Source organism: Dryobates pubescens, chromosome 7, assembly GCF_014839835.1.
Source record: "Dryobates pubescens isolate bDryPub1 chromosome 7, bDryPub1.pri, whole genome shotgun sequence".
Lineage (NCBI taxonomy): Eukaryota > Metazoa > Chordata > Aves > Piciformes > Picidae > Dryobates > Dryobates pubescens.
This window is the reverse complement of record NC_071618.1, coordinates 26,218,024-26,241,632: the sequence shown is the minus strand read 5'-3', so window position 1 is coordinate 26,241,632 and position 23,609 is coordinate 26,218,024. Positions and strand designations below refer to the sequence as shown.

General features: G+C 42.8%; 1 protein-coding gene across 1 annotated transcript in view; it reads right to left on the bottom strand.

The window, feature by feature from the left end:
• MYCBP2 (MYC binding protein 2) overlaps positions 1–14,399 on the bottom strand; it is a 190,005-nt gene extending 175,606 nt beyond the window's left edge. The window contains exon 1 of the mRNA XM_054163003.1: positions 13,691–14,399. Coding sequence (XP_054018978.1) covers positions 13,691–13,980 — 290 coding nt within the window. The 5' untranslated portion in view covers positions 13,981–14,399. The remainder of the gene's footprint in view (positions 1–13,690) is intronic.
• Between the last annotated feature and the right edge of the window lie 9,210 nt (positions 14,400–23,609).

Below are 23,609 nucleotides of genomic sequence, written 5' to 3'. Positions count from 1 at the left end.
AGGCCCAGTTATTTGGTCACCTCTCAATCTACTTCACTATCCACTAATTTTACTGAAAACTACTGGCAGTATTATTACTTGTCATCAAGAGATTTTAAGGAACTCAGCAGTGAGAATTGCTGAAGAGTAAAACTTCTCAGCTTCACAGGCAGATCTCAATACTGTAAAGCAGAATCAGAATTTTCCTCAAGTAATTAAAGCTTGATATTTGTTGATCTTCAACAATGACATCAAATATTTAAAATTACATAAACTTTATTTAGTAAGCCTAAGATCTTACAGTAAGTTTTAGTAGAGTGGGCAGTAGCTCAACTACCATTCTATGTGTACTCCCTCAAAACCAATGCCAGCTTATCCACTATGTTCTTTGAATTATTAATCAAGCATTCTGACATGAATTTTCATTGAGGCCAATATAAAAGCAAAGACTCAAGAAATATATCTACAAAGAGGACACAGTCTCAAGTTGTGCCAGGGTAAGCTTAGACTCGAGGTGAGGAGAAAGTTCTTCACAGAGAGAGTTGTTAGCCATTGGAATGTGCTGCCCAGGGAGGTGGTGGAGTCCCCATCCCTGGAGGTGTTCAAGAGGGCATTTGATGTGGCACTTGGTGCTGAGGTCTTGGGTGACAGGTTGGACTTGGTGATCTTTGAGGTCTTTTCCAATCTATGATTCTATGAAATGGAAAAATCATCAAAATCCAGTCACCTAAATCCATAAATTGGGGTAAGGAACATCAACTGCAATCCATTAGACAGACTTAGAGGAAAACAGACAGAGGCAGAGTAGTAGGACAGGATATATTTGGCTTCTAAGGCATCTGAAAAGAAAATGTTAAGAAAATTCAAAAAAGGAGACTGATGGATTTGAAAGAACTCTGACTGGCAAGGAACATAAAACTATATATAGTTAAGACATCAAGCATCTGGAAGATGGATAAGACTAACAGTCACATTATTATGGCCTGGAACTCCTTCCTGTACCCCGACTAAAAAGAGAAAGGTCAACTCTACTACTTGATTTTTTCAGTTACAACTTTAACAACCTGCTCTTTGTGAGCCAAAACTGCACATCTTTTTAATCATTACTTTAGCTTCCTAATTCAGAACTACTTTTCAAGCCCAAGACAACCTGTATTATTTTTATGATCACATTACTTGTTTAAACAACTAGTTGGGGGGTTTAATATCAAAAATTTTAGAGGCTTAAGAAAGAAAGATGTTATTCCAGCTGCTGTAATATCTTCCCTAAAACCTCTCCAACACCATCTGAAACATAAATGCTGCAGTTTCTATAAATTAAATTAAGTTAAACCCCAACTATGTGAGTAAAATAGATCTGATTTCCATTTAACTATGGCAAAAGTACAAGGGTACAAAACAGTACCACAATAACTTTTACTAAAAAGACTTCTGAAATAGCATGAGTCTATCTCATATAAACAAAGAGCACACGAGAAAGCATCCCTGCAAAATGTTGTCCACACAAAGAGAATGGTCTCTCAGTACAGCCACTGACAATTATGGAAAAGAAACTAAAGCTATCTGATTTTTCTTTATTCCACTGCAAAGTTATCTATAAAATTAGAAGAGATGCAAGGAAAATAGTCCCTCCAGTTTTTCAGTGCAGACAAAAGTATTTCTCTCTCTCTTACCTTTAAACATTTTTAGGGCTCTGGGTTTCTTTACATTAAAAAGGACATTCAACCACAGCAAAGATGACAATATCCACATCTTTGGACACTTCCCTATATACAATAGCCAAAACCAAAGTGCATACAAAGCTATCTAACACAGAATCATACCAGCACAAATTTAGCTAAGAGCTCCATGCAGTTTAGGAAGAATTGTACTTAAGAAAAGGCACATTACCAGTGGTTAATAGAAGTAGAACATCTTCAGAGTGACTACTACTGCAAGTAAACCATATAAATTCTACGCTTTGTGCACAGAGTATCAGAAAATGCAATCATCTAGCACAAACAAGTGAAAACTCATCAGTTAACAGCTGTCAATGGCCTACCACATGTAGTAGTGCATTCTAGATGGAATAAAGAACTGACTGAAGAGGAATGGAATAGAGACATGACTATTCTGAAAATATACAAGCATAATGAAGATGTATGAGCACATCTGTTAGAAAGAACAATACACTGGCTAGTGGGAGAAAAAGGAAAGGCAAAACCAGGTAAGAGGAAGGTCATAAGTAAGAATATATATAACTCATGATGAAACAATCAAAATAAGAGGCTGAAAGAAAAGCAGGAAAGGAACGTATTTAAGAAGCTCATTTAAGTGTCATGCAAATGACAGGTTATAGATCTGTAGTCATTGATTTAAGGGCTCAACAATCGAGAAGATGAGTGATGTTATCAACTGCAACAAGAACACCAGAAAAGTAAGAGTTCAGGGTTTGACTCTGTTAAAGTTGAAACTCCTAACTAGGCATTTTCCCAGACTGAGAGAGACCATCACCAAAACAGTTTAAATACTATGGCATTGCTGCACAAGTTAGAGAAGAGGCTCCCAATTATTTTCATTCGCAGTAGCAGTTTGGATCATTCTAATACTACAAAAAAAAATCACAACTATAAGCAACAGGCTTATACTTTTTGATGTTACCTTACTTGCTCCTTGTATTGGCTTTACCTATGATAGAGTTAATTTTCTACAGATGACCTTATATGGTGCTTGCAGGTTTTGCATTTGTGATGTAAACTGCTGGTAACACACCTATGCTTTAGTTGTTGCTGAACAGTGCTTAGATTCACAATCTTTTCCTATTTCTGATACTGCCCCATCAGCAAGCAGGCTCACGAGGCACAAGAAATTGGGAGGGGACACAGCTGGGACAGCTGATCCCAACTGACCAAAAGGATATTCCATACCATATGAACACATGTTCAACAACAAAAAGCTGGGAGAAGTAGTAGTAAGGGGTGTGTATTTGCAATTACGGGGCTTGTCTTCTGAAGTAACTGTTACATGTGACGGAGCTCTGCTTTCCCAGAGATGGCTGAACACCTGTGCTGAATGAATTACTTGTTTTACTTTGCTAGCACACACAGTTTCTACCTTACTTAAACAGTCTTTATTTTAACCAGTGAATTTTCACACTTATCTCTCCAATTCTCTCCCACATTCCACTGCAGGGGGGAGTGACCAAACAGCTATGTGGTGCTTAGCTGCCTGCTAGGAACAACTATGACAACGCTTTACAGAGTCTGTGAAGTATTTTCCAAGAACTCCAAAATCTCAGTTCAAAAATTACTACCTTGAGAACAGAGGTTAAGGAAAGTTAAAAGAAAAAAAATGGAAATAAAGAATGGCATTAATCTAACCACAGTGTTATGTGGCAACAATGACGCTGATTTTTATTTTTTTCCCCTGAAGTTGTACAAGTGGTATAGATTTAGATTCATTAAATTAATAAGAGGAAAAATCCCCATAGTATCTGCAGGCCAAAGTAGTCATAGATGTACTTGATACAAGGAAAGAAGCATCATTAAGTTCCAACAATAAAACCCAAAAATTAATGAAGCCCATCAACACATTCATCAGTCTGGAGGGAAGCAGTGAGCTGTAACATGCTATCTTCTATGAAACAATTGATACTAAGAAAATAAAAAAACATTAAACACATTAATATGCTTCATAACATGACAAATTAAATGTACAGAAAACACCCTCATGGAGCTCCTAACAGCACAAAGAGCCCATTCTCCCAGTATTCCTCCTGTGAAGGGGTGTATCGTAGGAATCTCTTGCAAAAGACCACTGGGAAAGAGTATATTTACAATATAAAAACTTTAACTATAAGGCTACTGTTCCATCCAGCACCTCAGTGTGAAGCAACATTTATGGCAAGCAAACAAGGAAAAAAAAAAACAGACAAAAATCTAACAATGTATTTAAGAGATGCTGCAAGGGATCAAGTTTCCAAAGTAAACTAAGGATACAGAAAACACTTTGCATGAAGTGCTTCAGCATGAAAAGAGTATTGCTGATATATCATACATACTTTACAGAAAGACATAAATAATCTTTTAATTATGGGTTTGGTGAATCATACATCATATGTCAGCAGAAAAATTTACTAACAACAAAAAAACCCAAAAAAATATTCAAAATACTTTGGCCAGGAGGAATACCATCTTGTGGGCAGAAAAACAAGACCAAACCCCCCAGCAAACGGTTAACCTAGCAGAAACACAAATGTAACATCAAGTTAAGTAGGCAGGAAGCATATTTACTGCGTTTAACAAAGCTAGTAGTGAGGAATGCTTCTTCAATTGCTCCAGCTCTGGCCTAACTTTAACTGCTTCTGTTTGCCACCTAACAGAACACCACACATGCCAGAGAAGACAGCATAATTGAAACTGAAACTATAACTGGCATTTCCTCTTAGTTTAGAAACAAGAAAAAAGCACTCAACCCCCTCACCCCCACCAGCAACTAACAACATAAAAGGAAAACCAACAAACAACAGCAACAACAACAAAAATCCACAACAGACCCCAACATACAGATGGTTTCAAATCAGTTGGTCTAAGAATTCTAGGGACACAGATTAAGAAGTCTGCAGATTACTGAGGACAGGAAATCAGTCTATGGAAACTGCCAGCAAAACTCATATTATGGCCTTTTTAAAAAAGGAAGTCCAGTTTCAGTTAAGCAAAAACCCCACTTATTTCCTCGAATTGACATTCTGAAATAAAGTACAGAAAGGGAAAAAAAAACCCAAACACACCAAAACAGTCAGTGGTTAAAATGCTAAGCAGAACAAACCACATTCATTGTAAATCTAATATGCTGATTCTCCTCTTGATCCACTTAGGATTTGTACTCACTTATGTTTATATATTGAAATTACAAATCCTTGTGCACTTCAGCAGAATATTCAGGCAATGTTTTCTGGTCTAAAGTAGAAGAGACTTCACTATACACAGAAAGGAAAAAAATCCAAACAGCCCCCCAAAAACCTCCCCACAAAATTCCTGCAACCACCTCATGTGTATTTAATTACTAAAAGTATAATATTAATACATGAGCAAGTTATGTTGCCACTTAAGAACTCTGCTACTGTACAGATACCAACATCTACAACCATACTACCACAAATATTCTCATCAGTAACCCTCAAACTTACATTCCAAAATGATATATTATCTTAACCAAAACACAGTAAATATGGCATTTTGGAACATGACTGAGGCTGTGCTTGAGGCTGATCCTCAAAGGTGGCAAAAATATGAAGAGATCACCAAATATCAAGGATTAAGCCAGCAATATAAGAAAATTATGCAAGGCCTTACCTATGCTTGAAAAGCATCTCCAAGAATGTAGAAACCCAAGAGCAGGTAATACAATTGAAAGAGAGATAATAATCTGCTTACTAAAAAAAGATGCTTCCTGAGATAACTGATGTCAGTACTTAACAGTACAAACATAGATGCTGCTATTTGACAGTCTTGCAAAAGCACACTAGCTAAACTAAAAAATAAAAAAAATAAATCACAGAATCACCACGTGGTAGAGTTTGGAATCAACCTCTGTGGATCATCTAGTCCAAGCACCCTGCTAAAGTAGATTTGCCTAGATGATAATGCACAGGATCATGTCCTGATGGGTTTTGAGTCTCCAGAGGAGACTCCACAATCTCTCTGGGCAACCTGTCCCAGCATTTCATCACTCACCAAGTAAAGAAGTTTTTCCTTATGTTTAGGGCAAGTTTCTTGTGTTGCAGTTTGTGCCTACTGCTCCTTGTCCTATCACTGGGAAGAGACTAGGCCCATCCTCTACATCCACCCTTCAGATTTTATAAGCATTGACAAGATCCTCCCTCAGCCTTCTCCATGCTAAATAGCCCCTTGTCTCTCAGCCTTTCCTTGTAAGAGAGATGCTCCAGTTCTCTAATGCCAACAAGAGCACACTGCTGGCTCACGGTTTACTTTTGTCCAGTTTCCTGGGTCCCTCTCTGTAGAGCTGCTTTCCAGCAGATAAACACCTAGCCTATACAATTACATCAAGTTATTCCTCCTTAGGTGCAGGCCTCTGCATTTGTTGAACTTCATTAGGATACCCTTTGCCCAACTCTCCAGTATGTCTTAGGGCTCCTTGCAACTTTGGTTCAATTCCAGTTTGGTCTATAACCAAACTTTCAACTGAAAAGCAAAGGGTTCCACATAGTATTATTTTGTAATACAGAACAAATAAACAGGGGTAAAAAAAACCCTCAATGTTTCTACCAGATGCACTCATTCCTTTCCAAACTACACACTTTCCTTCCAAATGAAGAAGCGGGTCACATGACTACAACAGACAATGCTGCCTCTTATAATCACTAGACTTTTAAGGCTGCTTCAGTCTCTGTTTTTGTGAAAAGGAAAGTCATTTCTATCAGCCCACAAAACCTGAATATTCATGGATACCATGTTTTTAATTTGTACTTATATATACACACAAATAAACATTGTAAGCTTCTCAATATTATTAGCTTCTTGCCAACTTCTATTATGTCTTCTATGGTAACACTGCACAAACACAGTGAAGTTTTAAAAGAATTACTATGTACAGCTGTTTTCCTGATCAGAATATGGTATAGAAGGTAAGTAAAAATTCACACATTTAGTCATTAGTTAATCCCTATCAACCCGAAGTACAACATAATATTAAAACATTACTATGTTGCAGCTAAAAAGCCTCCAGCAGACAGTAACTCATCAGTTTACCTAATACACAGGCTACCTTAATGTAAGCACATCAATTTTTCAATTTAACTTCAGTTAAGAACTTTTTTTTTCCTCTTTTGGTAAAATGACACCTATAAAACAAAAATTGAAGAACAGAATGGAAGATGATTTCCATTGGAAGGAATCCAGGGAGCAAATCTTTGCACGGGAGTAAGCAGGAAAAATGTAATATTTAATGCATAACATTTCACAAGAAGCACTGCTATAATTTTGATAGTTTTTCTGTATATAAGCTTCATAGTTGTGGGTTTTTTTCTTCAGTCAAATGAACGCTTCCATACTTGCAATTATCATTTTTAAAAAGCATCAAGTCACACACACACCGAGAATCACACAGAATCACCAAGGGTGGAAAAGATCTCAAAGATCATCAAGATCAACCCATCACCACAGACCTTATGACTAAACCATGGCACCAAGTGCCACATCCAATCCCCTCTTGAACACCTCCAGGGCCAGCTTTTGCAAAGGCTTTAGATCTGAAAACAATACAGCTTTCCAGTGAACTATCAAATTAACAAATATATCACATATCTAGGTTTACTAAACATGGTTTCTACAAATTCCTCAGTAATTTGGCAGTACAGAAGTGATGTGTTCTAACAGTTTCTCCAATAACTTAAAAATCAATCAATCAAACAAACAAACAAACAAACAAAAACAAAAACCAAACCCTTAAAACTTTCCAGGGCCAAATAAGCATCATATTACTACACATAAGAAGAGGCATAAGGGAGGTCCTGTGTCAACTTCAAAAAGCATAAAGATTAATCTAAGGACCAATCTTCTTCAAAGGAGGTATAGTTTTGCAACTCTGAGCATGGATGAGCTGGCCTACTTCCAAAAATGTCTTATCCTTCAGTAGAAAGAATGACCATGCAATGAAAGAAAGTTGTCTGCCTTTTCTACAGCCAAAACGACTGGAAAAACTGCCATCTGATTTCTGGTTAATATCAGAAATCTTACATTAAGTCATCACTGAAATTTTCCTTGAGCTCAACCAAGCCACTTCACATGAGATTTGTTTGGAGGCTTTTGTCCCAGTAACACCAACAGAAGCTTTTCTCTGCGAAGAATCCAAGTTAAAAGAGGCAACTTTAGCAACAAAGTAACAGACCAAAATGAAACCAAAACAAACCACCATCCAACAACCTAACTGGTAAATACTTGTAAACGAATTTATAGAACGTTTCCAACTGAACTTTGTACAGAGAACAAATTAAGTACCTAACAAGCTCAGTAAGGTATCTACCTTTAGTAAGGAGCATATGAAATACTCAGTATTTAATGTTGCTCAATAAATACTGCTGCCATCTCTGATGTTAATACAGGTATTCAGATGCAGTCAGATCTCACAAGAAATTCAGAGGCGCAGATGGAACTAAAGAAGAATCTACTCAAATTATCTTTGGATTGGCATGATGTTACTTTCACAGGTTCTAAATGAATGTCCTACAGACAAATAATAATAATGATATTTTTAATAAAGATTATTTGAGCCAGGGAATTACAGACCTGTCAGCCTGACCTCAGTGCCAGGCAAGATTATGGAACAGGTCATTTGAGTGCAATCACACAGCACTTACAGGATGGACAAGGGATCAGGGCCAGCCAGCATGGATTTAGGAAGGGTAGGTCCTGCCTCACCAACCTGATCTCCTTCTATGATCAGGTGACCTGCCTGGTGGATGTGGGGCAGGCTGTGGATGTAGTCTACCTGGACTTCAGCAAGGCCTTTGACACCGTCCCCCATAGCAAACTCCTGGCCAAGCTGTCAGCCTGTGGCTTGGACAGCAGCACTCTGTGCTGGGTTAGGAACTGGCTGGAGGGCCGAGCCCGGAGAGGGGTGGTGAATGGTGCCACATCCAGCTGGCAGCCAGGCACTAATGGTGTCCCCCAGGGATCAGTGCTGGGCCCCATGCCCTTTAATATATCGAAGACCTGCAAAAGGGGATTGAGTCCATCATCAGTAAATTTGCAGATGGCACGAAGCTGGGGGCAGGTGTTGATCTGTTAGAAGGTAGGAGAGCTCTGCAGAGGGACCTTGACAGGCTGGACAGATGGGCAGTCCAAGGGCATGAGATTTAACACATCCAAGTGCCAGGTTCTACACACTGGCCCCAACAACCCCATGCAGTGCTACAGGCTGCGGTCAGAGTGGTTAGAGAACAGCCAGGCAGAGAAGGACCTGGGCATATAGGTTGATAGTAGGCTGAACATGAGCCAGCAGTGTGCCCAGGTGGCCAAGAAGGCAAATAGCATCCTGGCCTCTACCAGGAACAGTGTGGCCAGCAGGAGCAGGGAGGTCATTGTGCCCCTGTATTCAGCACTGGTTAGGCCACACCTTGAGTCCTGTGTCCAGTTCTGGGCCCCTCAGTTTAGGAAAGATGTTGACTTGCTGGAACGTGTCCAAAGAAGGGCAACAAAGCTGGGGAGGGGTTTGGAGAACAAGTCCTATGAGGAGAGGCTGAGGAAGCTGGGGTTGTTTAGCCTACAGAACAGGAGGTTCAGAGGAGACCTTACTGCTGTCTACAACTACCTGAAGGGAGGTTGTAGCCAGGTGGGGTTTGGTCTCTTCTCCCAGGCAACCAGCACCAGAACAAGAAGACACAGTCTCAAGCCGCACCAGGGAAGGTTTAGGCTGGATGTTAGGAAGAAGTTCTTCACAGGAAGAGTAATTGGCCATTGGAATGTGCTGCCCAGGGAGGTGGTGGAGTCAGCATCACTGGAGGTGTTTAGGAAGAGACTTGATGGGGTGCTTGGTGCCATGGTTTAGTTGATTAGATAGTGTTGGATAATAGGTTGGACTCAATGATCTCAAAGGTCTTTTCCAATCTGGTTAATTCTATTCTATTCTAAACCAGCTAAACCCCACTCTATCATGAATATGAAATTTCTGGCCTTTTAGATTATATTATCACTATAATATTAAAATTTCAAGTTAGTCAAAATTACATAGTGAAAATTTTCATTACAAAAGAGGTCACAAAAACATTTTAAAAATGGTATCCATCTATATTTGAAATGTCTCAATGAACACACTAGGCCTTACTTACATAGGTAAAAGTAATGGGACTGATAAATTAGAGAAAACCATGACATTCTCAAGAGATAGAATAGAATTAATCAGGTTGGAAAAAGACCTTTAAGATCATTGAGTCCCACCTATCATCCAAAACTATCTAATCAACTAAACCATGGCACCAAACACCCCATCCAGTCTCTTCCTAATTAGGAGCAATTCAGAAAACTTGTATATTTTTGAGACAGCAAAAATGTGAAAATCAGAAATACCTTACTTTGCCAATACAAAGTTTCAAGACTGAAAGTTAACAAATTTACATTAGTAGCAGAGAGCACACTTCTCATTTCACCCAGTCAGAACCCAGCATGTGAGCCAATATCCCAATAACATGAAGTTTTTATTGGCCTTCTGAAGAGGCTCATTCTTCCTACTAGTTTCATGGCTACACTAGCCGTTACATTATTACTAGTACTTTCACATATTTCAGGTGCCAAAAAGTTGAGAACACAAACGAGGCAAACAGAGCAGATTTATCTTCCAAACCCATCATGACAAGTAAATTTCCCACTGCTAGCAGTATTGCAACAGATGCTTAACATTGGTATCTGAGCAAAGATTGTTGTGTGTTAAATAGCAGAATGAGATACTTCTGTTTCCTTTCATAAAATTAAACTGGCGCTAGTGACAAAACCAGAAGTTGCTCTGCTCCCTCCCCTCTGTACATAGATCTTTGTGCAACCCCTCACCTCACTGTCACAAGCACAATCACAAGGTGAACCAGATCAGGGAATTAGTCTGGATTACAACAAACCATTTTTGCCAAGTTAATTTTAACCCAGAGCAAGTCTCTAATCTTTTACTGCAAGAGACTACAGAATTATGTCAACATGGCAGGGGGAACTAGTACACTGGCCAAGCTATCCTCCTTTAGAGTGTCTCTCGCACCACAGCCAGTATCACATGAGGAAATGAAAAGCACTGCTAGTTGTGTCTCAAAGCCAATTACCACATCCTACTCAACACATTATAGTCATCACTTTCAGATGACAGCCAGCACAAACACCTTGCAAATGTGACATTAATCTTACTTGTGACTTTCAGATAATATGCACAATGTTTCATTTCCCTTGACTCTGCACAAGCATTTTCATGCTGCTTTCTAGTTCTTCATAAACATTCAAGTCAGGTTGGGAATAAAAGCACTCAATGAGGCAGGTGTTGGTCGCACCATGTGAAGTGCAGGCTACAATTTTGCAGACTTAAAGCAAAAATTGTACATCAATACATTACAAGTAGGTTGCACTATCATTCTTCAAATAAGTCATCCTGGAGCACAGGAAGAATTTTATTAATGTTCACAGCAAATATGTTCAGTCTTTAAGCTACTCCAAGATATCTTTCTAGTCAGAAACACTCTTACTGACAGATTGAGGCTTTACATTTTCCACATAAATAAAGCTCAGTTTAAGGCTTTTGTTGTAAACTACATTACCTTAAACTCCAATTAATTTATCTGGCACTGTTATCTACTGTAGCAAGTGAAAAAGCATTTTCAACCACATCTGACTAAGACTACAAAGTGGCTGAAGTTCTCAAACCTTAAACTGCAGTATTTTGAGACTAATATGGAGAAAGGGTGGAGGATGAGGAACAGTCTCTTGGCTGCCATCAGCCTAAAGCATGAGGCTGGAGGTGAGTACCAAGAGATAGTGTGCAAATAGCCAGTGCACACTTGCTGTTTTTACCAATATTAACTACTAGCTTAATATAACCCTTTTCCTCTATACCAGGTGGCTAGCTTGTTTTGCTCCAAAATGGTAATGTGCAGCCAAGGTATAAGACTAAATTGCTTAAGAATAAAGACCAACACAAACTGCCAACTTCCATGCTTCTTTTAATTGGCATTCTCATAAGAATCTGCTAATAAGAAGTAGAATACAAAATAATACAATCTATAGTACCTTGGAGTAAAAAGTATTTTTTTAGAAGATAAATTGTAAGGCACATTAACATTTATATCCATCAGTATTTTCTACTATTTAAGATACACCAGTTGAATTATCCTGAAGCAAACCGAACAAAGTGGACACACGCAAATTCAAAACCACCGTTTTATAAAGCACAGACAGTAAGGCAAAGTTCAGACAAATATCTGGACACCATGGAGCAATAGCACAGATGATCTCTTTACACATAGTAGTTTCCTTACACTCAGCACTTGCAGTCTCTGGATTAAATGATACAAAGTTCAGAGGTGACATGAGAATATTTAAAGGAAGAAGCATGAGGTCTGAACCAAGGAATATATGCTGTAAGAAAACACTCACAGGCCTATACAGGGAAGAGTTATAGCTTCCCTGTCATAGACTCTGAAAAAAGCTCAGTAACTGCAGTATCAACTGGCAATGTCCATGGCAAATACCAGCTTCCACCATTTGCCAAAAGCAAATTTGGACTATTACTTTTCTAGTTTATTATGGTAATTCCACAGCCTGAAAGAGTAAATATGCCCTGCTCTTCCAATCAGATTGGAAAAAAAAAAAAAAAAAAAAGGGAGAAAAAGCCAAAGCAAACACCACCAAAACCGAAGAATCCAACCACCTAGTGCATTGCAACCTTCTACAAACTTCAAATAACAGTGACTCAAAAGTTCCCCTTCCGACCTGGCCACACACATCACAGCTTAAGGCAGAGAACACAGGAAGGTGTTGGTTTCGTGTTATCCGCAGCCTCAGCGACCTCCGGAGGAAAACAATGGGGAGGGCACAAGCACCATAGGGGAGCCAGCTACTCGCTTCAGTCATACAGAGCAGCCGCCAGGCCGCGGCTCCGGCCGGGCAGCCGGCCCTCATCTCCCCCGTGCTCCGGGGGCGAGAGGGGCCGCCGCGGCCCTTACCCCGCAGCCCCGGCTCGGGCGGCCCCTCCCTCCCCCGCAGCCTCCTGGCACCGTGCGACGCCCAGGTTAAAGGGAGGGCAGTAAGGCACCCCTGGCGAAAAGGCGGCAGGCGCAACAGGCACCCTGCTGCGACCGAGGGACGAAGGCTTAGAGTTCGGCTGGCAGGACCGTCAGGAGAAGAAAGCCCCGAGGGCAACCATCCGAAGGGGGGGGGGCACACACCTCTCCCTACCCCTCGGCTCCCCCTCGTAAGCGCTGCTGAGGACAAAGTCTCCCTCTAGCAATCGAGGCCGTCTACAAGGCGGCAGGAGAGATTACCGAAAGACGAAAAATAAGGCAGGGCAGCAAAAGGCTGCTCCATGACACGAAAAAGCACCAAGGTGCCTAGTTCAGGGCAATTCGCCTGCGAGACCCACGGGCGTCTTGCAGAGCAAGCAGTGGCATGTCTCTCAGCCCGTTTCAGTGGCACGACAGGCCCCGGGCGAAGCCAGTTCTGCCTGAGGTCTCAACATGGACACCGTAAGGAAATGCCTCATGCCCCGAGGCGGAGTGGGGCTTTACATCGCAACCCTTCGCCACAAAGGCGTGACGGAACCCCCAGGCTCTGTGCTGGGAGAGGGCAGCGGGCACAGGTAGCTCCCTCCCCGCCGGGCCCCGGGAAAGGGGGGGGTGGCAGCGCCATCTGCACGGCAGCGCTGGCCAAGCTACCGGCAGGGCCCGGGCGCCGGGAAGGAGGTGGCACCTGGATATCCGCTGGGTTACATCACCGCCCCCTCCGTCCCCACGGGGCCCGGCACCGGCCACACGGCTGAGACAGTGGGGTCAACTGTGCTACCTGACAAGAGGACGACGAGGGAGGATGAGATGGGCGGCGGCCGGCAGAGGCGTGCCGCTGCCAGAAGAAGGTGCATGCACGGGGCCGGGGGACAACCACAGAGGGAATGGCCGCTACTAGGCGGCAATAAGGAGGGGCGGCGGCTGCCCAGGGGTGCGCCTGGGAGGGAGTTCGAAGCGCGTTACCTGCCCAAGTGGCTCCCTAGCTCCCGGTCGCTCAGTGCCGCCGTGTAAATCTTCCGGTATCTGTCGGCCAGGGCCTTCCCGGAGAGTAGCAGCTGGTAGCGGCTCCGACAGCCCAATGATGAAGGCGCCAGGGCACCAGGTAGGGCGCCCAGCCCTCCAGCTGAGCCCTCTTCTGGCCCCATGGGCCCCGCCAGACCAGAGCCGCTGGAAAACAAGAAGAAGCCACCCTCGGCCCCGGTGCAGGCGGCGACGGCGGCTCCCGCAGAGGCGGCGGCGGCTGCAGCGCTCATCCCCCTCTCCGCCCGCCCCCTGGTGGCTGTGCTGCCTCCCGGCGCGACGAAGACACAGGCGGCTCCTGCTGCCTTCACCGCTGGGGCCCAGCCATGGAGAGGCCGCAAAAGCCGCCGCCGCCCTCGAGGCTGTTCATCCGCCGGGGCTAGGGGTGCGGGAACACCCCTTTCTTCCCTTCAAACAGGGATTCGGGGCCCCGGCTGCAGGCCCGTTCGCCCTCCGCCCTGAGCGCAGCGCCGGCTGCTTCTCCCTCCCGCCGGCGGGCGCGCCGAGCTCTGGGCAGGACCGTATGCCTCCGGGACGGGGAAGAGTGACACACCGGCCGCTCGCTTCCCCCTTCCTCCTATGGAGGTTGTGTGGTGGGGTGAGTGGCGAGGCGGAGGCTAGCGGCTGCCGTTTCCCCTCCGGAGTTTTTCCTCGGCGGCAGCACCGCCGTCCGCCCTCCGCACAGCCGCCCCAGCCCCACCTCCCTCCCGCGGCCAGCCCGGCCGGCGGGCGCATGCGCAGCCCGGCCCCGCCCCCTCCCACCGCAGTGCAAGTCCCCGGGAAATCCGGGACCGAGAGGTCGGCGGCACCTGCTGGAGAGGAGGGTTGGGTTTGAGTGGGCTGGGCTTCGCTTCGCTTTGCTGCTGCCGGTCGCTGCCGGTACCTGCAGAGAATCGCGGAGCCGTGCCCACATGGGGACGGACTTTCCCGGCCCTAGGGCTTAACCCTATTGAGAATGTCTGTCTGTCTGTAGGTGTCCTGCTACATTTGGACGAAACGCAGAAAGTACTGGTTTTAGTGAAGAGAGCCGTTACAGCCTCCCTACATCGCCCTAAACCCCAGCACCAAAGCATTAGCATATGTATTGGGAGCAAGAAGTCTAGTGTGACCAACTGCAGCAGTTGAGCCCCCATGCATCAATGCCCCATGCCCCATTTCTCTGCTTTGTAAGCTAGGCAAGTTCTTTTTCAAGAGCAATAGCCCCTCTTTAGAATCATAGAATTAGAATCATAGAATCATAGAATTAGGGTAGAATCAGAAAATTGTTTTGGTTGAAAAAGACCTCTGGGATCATCAAGTCCAGCTGTCAACACCACCATGGCCATTAAACCACGTCTACATGGTTTTTTAACACCTCCAGGGACAATGACTTCACCACTTCCCCAGGCAACCTGTTCCAATGCCTGAGTACTCCTTCAGTAAAGAAATTTTTTTCTAATGTCCGATCTAAACCTCCCCTGGTGCAACTTAAGGCCATTTCCTCTTGTCCTATCACTTGATACTAGGGAGAAGAGACCAACACCCACCTCACTACAACCTCCTTTTATCTAGTTTTAGAGAGCAATAAGGTCTCCTCTCAGCCTCCTCCCACTTCCTTCAGCCACTCCTTATAAGACTTGCTCTCTAGACCCATCACCAGCTTCGTTGCCCTTCTCCTGACATTCTCCAACAACTCAATGTCCTTCTTGTAGTGAGTGGCCCAAAGCCGGACACAGTACTCAAGGTATGGCCTCACCAGTGCCAAGTACAGGGGCACAGTAACTTCCCCACTGTGCCTGGCCACACTATTCCTAATACAGGCCAGAATACTGTTTGCCTTCTTGGCCACCTGAGAACACTGCTGGCTCATGTTCAGCCAGCTGTCAACCAGCACCACCTGGTCTTTTTTCTGCTAGGCCTCACACCCATGGTGTTCCTTAACACATAAGTCACTAAATCCAGTTGCCACACCAGGCCAAGACTTCCTTAATTTGTCTTCCCTGGCTCCAGGATGACTTAACCTGCTTTTAGAAGACAAGGCATGACAGTAGGCACTCTTACAGTATATCTTACATAGAATACATAGAATAAACCAGGTTGGAAGAGACCTTCAAGATCATCGCGTCCAACCCATCAACCAATCCAACCCACCTAATCAACTAAACCATGGCATTGATATATTATCTCCTTTTTATCTGATGGAATTGTAGGCCTCCAGTTTTGCCACACTTTGCAGTGCTCTACACAGCTTAAAACTTCAGATGTACAGACCAGAGTATGTATTATTTAAAAAAAAACCCAAACTCTGTATGCTAAATGTGGCTTGGACTGCAGTCTGCAGAATGCTGTCATCCAAAGAAGCTGCATGCTGTCATAATTTTTTTTTTCATCTGCCCTTCAAAAGAGGTCCTAAATCAAGCTTGGATATTGCTGATTATGAATGCAGATAAATATTTTTGCAAGCAATTTCTTTCTGCCTAACAGCAAATATAAGAGAACTACACAACTGTCATGTTTCTTAAGCTTATGTATTGCCCACTGATCCATAAGCATTGAAGCCAAGTTTCAAGTACTTATTTTTACAGAAAACTGGGCATGTCAAAACCAGCAAGTTCACACAGGTTTTCTCAAAGGTAACTGTCCAGGTAGCAACGTATGGCCAGCCAGATTAGTGCTATTACTGAAGAAAGCTACTTTTTGGATACTTTCTGTCAGACACTAGGGACTGTCCAAGAAGTATTTAAAATATTAACTACATAATAAGATGTCAGTTAGACTTCTTTTACTGTAGTGGGTGGGAAGAAGAAAAAGGTCAGCATAAAATAAAAGGAGTCACAAGAAAAGAAGCACTATGTCTTACGGTGCTAACCACCACCAAACTATATTCCTTCTGAGAATCAGAGTAGTAAGTTGTTCTAGCTCCTCTTTTAGGGATCACCAAATATCATTCCTGCCTGACAAATGGGCTGTCTTCTGGTGTAATATTGTATGTTGCATCTCAACATTGTTGTTCTGCACTAATGCCATTGTAGCCATCCTAATGCATATTCCATAAAAGCCAAGTACTGGCACACCTTTATTAAAGTGATGCAATTTATTGCAATTCTTCCTTATTGCTCCAATCTGTAGAATTTGTCTGGGCTTGTGTTGTACAGAGCCACACACAGCATGGCAAACATTATTCTTTGCAAGCTGCAACTGCTACTCCACATCTCTTATCTCAGGTCTTTTTGGTTTTAGGGGGAATCTTGCTAACAAAATCAAGGCTATTTTGGCATCCTTGCTCTGTAATGTACCTATTTTAAGTTGTAAGCATTTATTGTGAAACTTCATTACCACTGGGGAAGGGGATAATTTTTGTCCTGTACTTTTCTATTTTAAAGAGGTGAGGGTTTTTTTTAGTTATAAAAAGCACATGATAGGCATTATACTGCCTCCATATTTGGAACAAGGCCTTCTTCTCCACTCCTACAATGGAGATTCTTGTACCTTCCTGTCCAATTGTTTCCCAGGCAAAACAGTGACAGTGACTTGTGCTTACTCATGTTTAGTTTCTATGTACAGCACAAAGCCCCTCCCACATTTGTCTTTATGCTTTCTATTGTGCTAATGTTTATATTTTAATTCTACCTTAGCCAATTTCTGTTGTTCTGTTCCTTTAAACTCTTCCTTTAAACTCAGTACACACTAAAAAAATAAATTAACAAAGTAAAACTTCAATGTTTTGTAATGCTGTGGGCCCCTCAGTTTAGGAAAGATGTTGACTTGCTGGAACGTGTCCAGAGAAGGGCAGCAAAGCTTGTGAGGGGTTTGGAACACAAGCCCTATGAGGAGAGGCTGACGGAGCTGGGGCTGCTTAGTCTGGAGAAGAGGAGGCTGAGAGGAGACCTTATTGCTCTCTACAACTACCTGAAGGGAGGTTGTAGACAGGTGGAGGTTGGTCTCTTCTCCCAGGCAGCCAGCACCAGGGGAGGTTTAGGCTGGAGGTTAGGAAGAAATTCTACACAGAGTGATTGCCTATTGGAATGTGCTGCCTGGGGAGGTGGTGGAGTCACCGTCGTTGGAGGTGTTTAGAAGGAGACTTGATAGGTTGCTTGGTTGCATGGTTTAGTTGATTAGGTGGTGTTGGATGATAGGTTGGATGCAATGATCTCGAAGGTCTCTTCCAACCTGGTCTATTCTATTCTATTCTAGTCTAGTCTAGTCTAGTCTAGTCTAGTCTAGTCTAGTCTAGTCTATTCTATATCCTCTTTCAAGACAATTACTTTTTTTGATTGGGATGTAAATGAGGAAAACCCCAAAAACTTATTTCTGCTATGATGATGGGGCAACATTAAAATAAACAAACATAGCTACACATTGAAGAAATTCTGGTAGGAGTAACTTTTTCTTTTCAAATTGTAGCAATTAATTATTTAAAAATGTTCCACCAGATTGCCTCTTACATAGAAATTCAGGCTTTTTCTACATATATTTGTCTAAGCCAGATGTGCGTTACAGGAAGACAAACACAGGGGAAGAAATATTATCAGGGTATAATCTGCAATCACTCTGAGGTGCAAGATAAGTTACTTTTTAACCAACAACACTGTAGTGTGTGAATAAAGTCAAAAAATATCACAGAAAAAGAAGTCTAAGAAACTCACAAAGAATGCATATTTGCAATGTTTTATAAGATACTATTACTTCAAAAGTATTATATATGTTAAGAGGATGATATAGTGTGATTTGACATTCAAATCTACGTGTGTCAGAAAGTTTTGGAACCAGACCTTGACTTGAGACATGCAAACCTCAAGTCCTCTCCAAGACAATTTATGGAATAGTGTTTATTGGATTGTCACATAGTATGAAGAATTAAAATACCAACTAGGATTCAGTCCTATTGAAAAATCCTCCCACAGAAACTCAGAATTTGAAAGATTCACTTGGGTCATCAAAACCAGTGTTCTGTCCGAAGTAATTCAGTATACATTCATGAGAACTATAAATCCTGCATCCTTTACAAGGCCTGGATGTTGAATTGGCTTGGCAGAAGAAAACCCTAGCAGGTCAAACATGATAATCTGCAATCAATAGTCTTCTGTATTCCAGAAAGAAAAATGAGATGAGATTGTATTTCCATTTCTACTGTGCTTTCACACAACACTGAAATCACATTGAGACTTCACAAATGGATAAACCAGGTCAAATTTAAATTCACATTTCTGACTCAGAGCAGGATGGCATTTAGGACAACTGTGTTGTCAGTTAAAGCTTTGGAAGTCTAGATAGGAAACTGATGGTATAGTGCTGTGATCATATTAAAAAAGCAGTCTAGGATGCAGCTGCTTAAAAACCTTACAGTGTTATCCATGGGCATATTGTTAGTAAATGTAGTTACTTAAAACAGTTTTATTGATTAACTGTAAATTAAATTAAGCCCTTTCAGGCTTTTTGTTGTTTTTGTGGCCAAGAAAGCCAATGGCATCCTGTTTTGTATTAGAGATGCTGTGTCCAGCAGCAGTTGGGAGGTGATTGTCCCCTTGTACTCAGCTCTGGTGAGTATTGTCTTCAGTTTGGGGCACCTCAATACAGGTGCTGGAGTGAGTGCAGAGGAGGGCAACAAAGCTGGTGAATGGCCTGGAGAATAAATCTTATGAAGAGCAACTGAGGGAGCTGGGGCTGTTTAGTTTGAAAAAGAGGAGGCTGAGGAGAGACCTCATCACTGTCTACAACTACCTGAAAGGACGTTGTAGGGAAGTTGGTGCTGGTCTCTTCTCCCAGGTAATTGGTGATAGAGCAAGAGGGAATGGCCTCAAGCTGTGACTGGGTAGGTTTAGACTGAACATTAGGAAAAAAAAAATCACAGAAAGAGTGGTCAGGCATTGGAATGTGCTGCCCAGGGAGTAAGTTGAGGCACTAACCCTGGATGTGTCTAAAGGTTGTTTGGCTGTGGTGCGTGGGGATATGGTTTAGGGGTGAACCTTGTAGAGTAGGGTTATTGATTGGACTTGGTGATACTGAGGGTCTTCTCCAACCTGAATGTTTCTGTGTTTCTATGTGTTTAAAATGCAGACTCCCATGGTTCAGCCTGCAGTGTGCCCAGGCAGCCAGGAGGGCCATCCTGGCCTGCATCAGGAGCAGTGTGGCCAGCAGGAGCAGGGAGGTCATTCTGCCCCTGTACACTGCACTGGTTAGGCCGCACCTTGAGTACTGTGTCCAGTTCTGGGCCCCTCAGTTTAGGAAGGAGGTTGACTTGCTGGAACGAGTCCAGAGAAGGGCAGCAAGGTTGGTGAGGGGCTTGGAGCACAAGCCCTATGAGGAGAGATTGAGGGAGCTGGGGTTGCTTAGCCTGGAGAGGAGGAGACTCAGGGGTGACCTTATTGCTGTCTACAACTACCTGAAGGGAGGTTGTAGTGAGGCGGTGGTTGGTCTCTTCTCCCAGGCACCCAGTACCAGAACAAGAGGGCACAGTCTCAGGCTGCGTCAGGGGAGGTTTAGGCTGGAGGTTAGGAGGAAGTTTTACACAGAGAGAGTGATTGCCCACTGGAATGGGCTGCCTGGGGAGGTGGTGGGGTCGCTGTCGCTGGGGGTGTTCAGGGCAAGGCTTGACAGGATGCTTGGTTGCATGGTTTAGTTGATTGGGTGGTGTTGGATGATAGGTTGGACACGATGATCTCGAAGGTCTCTTCCAACCTGGTTTATTCTATTCTATTCTATTCTAATAGCTCAGTGGCCTTTCTTAGCTAAAAATCCAAACATACAAACTTTCTAGACATGAGTCATCACATTGCATTTAGTGAACTCTCAGGTCTATGCATATACCTGTTGCTCTACTAGCCACACTCTTTCTTGTGAGATTTTGTTGTCGTTGTTGCTGTGTTTGTGTTTTGTTTGTTTTCCTCTTTATAATTGCCAAGAACTACTATATTAGTCACTTGATATATGATTTTCTTATTAATATGTATCAGCAGGGCAGTCAGAAGTTATCTTGACTTTGAGTGAGGGAGAACGTATGTTCTCAACTCAGAAATAATGCTTTGCTACCCCTTTATTTGTAGTAACATGCAAAGAAACTGGTACTGCTTTACAAGATTATACTCCCTTTGGATGAATAGAATAGAATAGAATAGAATAGAATAGAATAGAATAGAATAGAATAGAATAGAATAGAATAGAATAGAATAGAATAGAATAGAATAGAACTAACCAGGTTGGAGAAGACCTCAGAGATCATCATCAAGTCAGACCTATGACAAACAAGAAGAAGTAAGGTCACATGAGAGCATGAGATACATGTACTCCAAAAAAATGCCTGCATCCTTCAACATTTCTTACTTAACATTCAAATGTTACTGACCCACCCACATAAACTTATTTTCTTAGAGTACTTAACATAACCCTGAAGTAGCTTTGCATTTTTAATTCCATTAATACTTAAGAGAGATATTATGAAGATCTCCAAGATAACACTTTTTTTAAGTGATCATAGTGACAAGCCACAAGAAGAGCTCTAAGAGTCCTGGGTCAAGATTAAAAGACTTATTTCCCCCATCACTGTCGAAGTGCCCTGGTACTTAAAAATCTTTTAGAAGAAGGGAACTAGAACACTGAATTTGTGCTAGTATCAGAAGTACAAACAGAATGACAACAAAAATTGCTCTGTAATTATTTTAATGTCACTCCTCAGGTAATGGAAAGGACGCAGTGCTAGACAGCAAAAGAAGAAATAGAATTAGTTATGCTATTAGTTATGAAGTTTGGCCTCATTAACTGATTCTTTCTCTTCTCTCTGACAGAACTACAGGTATAGGCTTCAAGGTTAGTACTGCACAATGTTCCAGCTCAGACATCAACACTATACAGACATAAAATAAATAAATGATTTATTAGCTAATTAGCAACTGCTTCTTAAGGCATATCAGTATATGTGATTAATTCTTTCTGGTAGCATTATGTAAAAGAATATTATTGACCAGATTCCAATTCCACTCTTATGCTATATAGTAACTAAAAAATTAGTGCTGTACAGAGAAACTCCACAAAGCAATATTTTCATTTTTACTATCTAGCTACCTATAAAGTTTGGAGGTTTTGTTTTCCACAAAAAAAATCCCCAAACAAAAGAACAACAAAAACCCAAACAAAAAAAGCTTTTAAATGTGAATATTAAAATCAAAAGAATATTTACCTCTGTGTTTTGTTTTGGTTTTGGTTTTTAAAGAGAAACAAGACTACAACAGTAACATAGTTGTGATAGTTTCCAGCCCTGTACAACTATGGACAGGCTTTATTTTACAAAGAAACTAAACAAGTATTATTTTGTTCATCAAGCAAACAAAAGCCTACTGCTAGCCTTCAGTTCACACACCATTTCTCATCTTCCCTTCCTTCTTTTTTTCCTCACCTTTTTTTCTTCTCCATCGCTTTCATAAAACTATTGTTCTTTCTGAGCTTGAACTGCCTTTAAACTTATCAGCTGGGAATCATACCTTAGATGATTCAAAGCTGTGAACTATTTTTTTCAGGAAGTGAGGCAGGCTATTTTCCTTAAAGAATCCATACTCTGGTACCATAACATCTAAGCACAGTGTTAAATCAAAATGGAATTACTGTAATCTTTGATTACAGAATGGAGAAATGAGGAGAACTAATTCTCCTTTGTGTGCTATTTTCTTGAGCTATATCTGTACCTCCTGCCATTGCACTTGGCAGGAGTACTCTGTACTGAGTTTAGATTGCCAGAAAAGTAGAAGTGTGCCCAGGTGGCCAAGAAGGCAAATGGCATTCTGACCTGTATCGGGAATAGTGTGGCCAGCAGGAGTAGGGAGGTCATTGTGCCCCTGTACTCAGCACTGGTCAGGCCACATCTTGAGTCCTGTGTCCAATTCTGGGCCACTCGGTTTAGGAAAGATGTTGAGTTGCTGGAACATGTCCAGAGAAGGGCCACAAGGCTGGGGAGGGGTTTGGAGCACAAACCCTATGAGGAGAGGCTGAGAGAGATGGGGTTGCTTAGCCTGGAGAAAAGGAGGCTCAGGGGAGACCTTATTGCTCTCTACAGCTCCCTGAAGGGAGGTTATAGCCAGGTGGGGGTTGGTCTCTTCTCCCAGGCAATCAGCACCAGAACAAGAGGACACAGTCTCAAGCTGTGCCAGGGGAGGTTTAGGCTGGATGTTAGGAAGATGTTCTTCACAGAAAGAGTAATTTGCCATTGGAATGTGCTGCCCAGGGAGATGGTGGTCACCATCACTGGAAGTATCACAGTATCACAGTACCGCCAAGGTTGGAGGAAACCTCGAGGATCATCGAGTCCAACCTGACACCACAAACCCCATGACTAGACCATGGCACCTAGTGCCACGCCCAATCTCCTCTTGAACACCTCGAGGGATGGTGACTCCACCACCTCCCTGGGCAGCCCATTCCAATGACCAATGACTCTCTTAGTGAAGAACTTTCTCCTCACTTCGAGTCTAAACTTCCCCTGGTGCAGCTTGAAACTGTGTCCCCTTGTTCTGATGCTGGTTGCCTGGGAGAAGAGACCAACCCCTTCCTGGCTACAACCACCTTTCAGGTAGTTGTAGAGGGCAATGAGGTCACCCCTGAGCCTCCTCTTCTCCAGGCTAAACAATCCCAGCTCCCTCAGCCTCTCCTCACAGGGCTTATGCTCAAGGCCTCACCCCAGCCTCGTTGCCCTTCTCTGGACACGTTCAAGAGTCTCAATGTCCTTCTTAAACTGAGGGGCCCAGAACTGGACACAGGACTCAAGGTGTGGCCTAACCAATGCAGAGTACAGGGGTACAATGACCTCCCTGCTCCTGCTGGCCACACTATTCCTAATGCAGGCCAGGATGCCTCATGACTAAGCCATGGCACCAAGTGCCACGTGCAATCCCCTCTT